Source organism: Octodon degus, unplaced genomic scaffold, assembly GCF_000260255.1.
Source record: "Octodon degus isolate 3935 unplaced genomic scaffold, OctDeg1.0 scaffold00093, whole genome shotgun sequence".
NCBI classification, from domain to species: Eukaryota; Metazoa; Chordata; class Mammalia; order Rodentia; family Octodontidae; genus Octodon; species Octodon degus.
The window spans coordinates 2,624,581-2,625,261 of NW_004524669.1; the positions used below are offsets into that span (position 1 = coordinate 2,624,581).

Below are 681 nucleotides of genomic sequence, written 5' to 3' on the forward strand. Positions count from 1 at the left end.
ATAGAATTTCACTAAACAAAATTTAGAAATTCAACAATAGTGGTTATATTGCATATTGTTGTCTTCAAATTAGTGGTTCAGATCTGCCATACTAAGTCTAATGCCAGGATCTTTTTTTTCGTAGCACAACTCGGCAAGAAGAGGATGCAATAGATGATTCCACTGTTCAGAAGGATGTTCTCAATCAGATGACTACACCAATTCTTTCCCCAAGTACTGCAAAGCCATCAAGAGCAAACACAGCTTTACCATGTAATAGTAACGTAAATGTACCCGCAGCTGTGCCCTTACAGGTAACTAACTGTAGTGTGTGAGCCAAAGATGTACTACATTGGAGGTAGACAGGTTTTTTTCCACATATCACTTTGTTGGATCAGAGTCATTTGGAAGTAGCCCAATTAGAACTGATTGTGTTGGAAAAACAGCTAAAGGAGGTTAAAGTCACTGTGAAGAGATGAGAAACTCACTTGTGGAAGAATGAAGAGTTTACTAGCCAGCTTTTGATTGATGGGTTTTTTTGTTTGTTTGTTTGTTTTTTTTAGTTGTATCATAGTTAATGGAAGCTTATTGTTCCGATTGTGAAATTATCATTTTTGGGCTAGTGGAAAGACACCTCAACACTCCTACTTTTGTTTTATGTATTACACTTCACAAATCTTTAAAAAAAAAAAAAAAAAAAAA

At 35.2% G+C, this 681-nt stretch overlaps 1 protein-coding gene across 1 annotated transcript in view; it reads left to right on the forward strand.

Moving 5' to 3' along the window:
* The window catches only part of Larp4 (La ribonucleoprotein domain family member 4), a 71,045-nt gene that overhangs the window by 68,519 nt on the left and 1,845 nt on the right, over positions 1 to 681 (forward strand). The window contains exon 14 of the mRNA XM_012516166.2: positions 108 to 293. Coding sequence (XP_012371620.2) covers positions 108 to 293 — 186 coding nt within the window. The remainder of the gene's footprint in view (positions 1 to 107; positions 294 to 681) is intronic.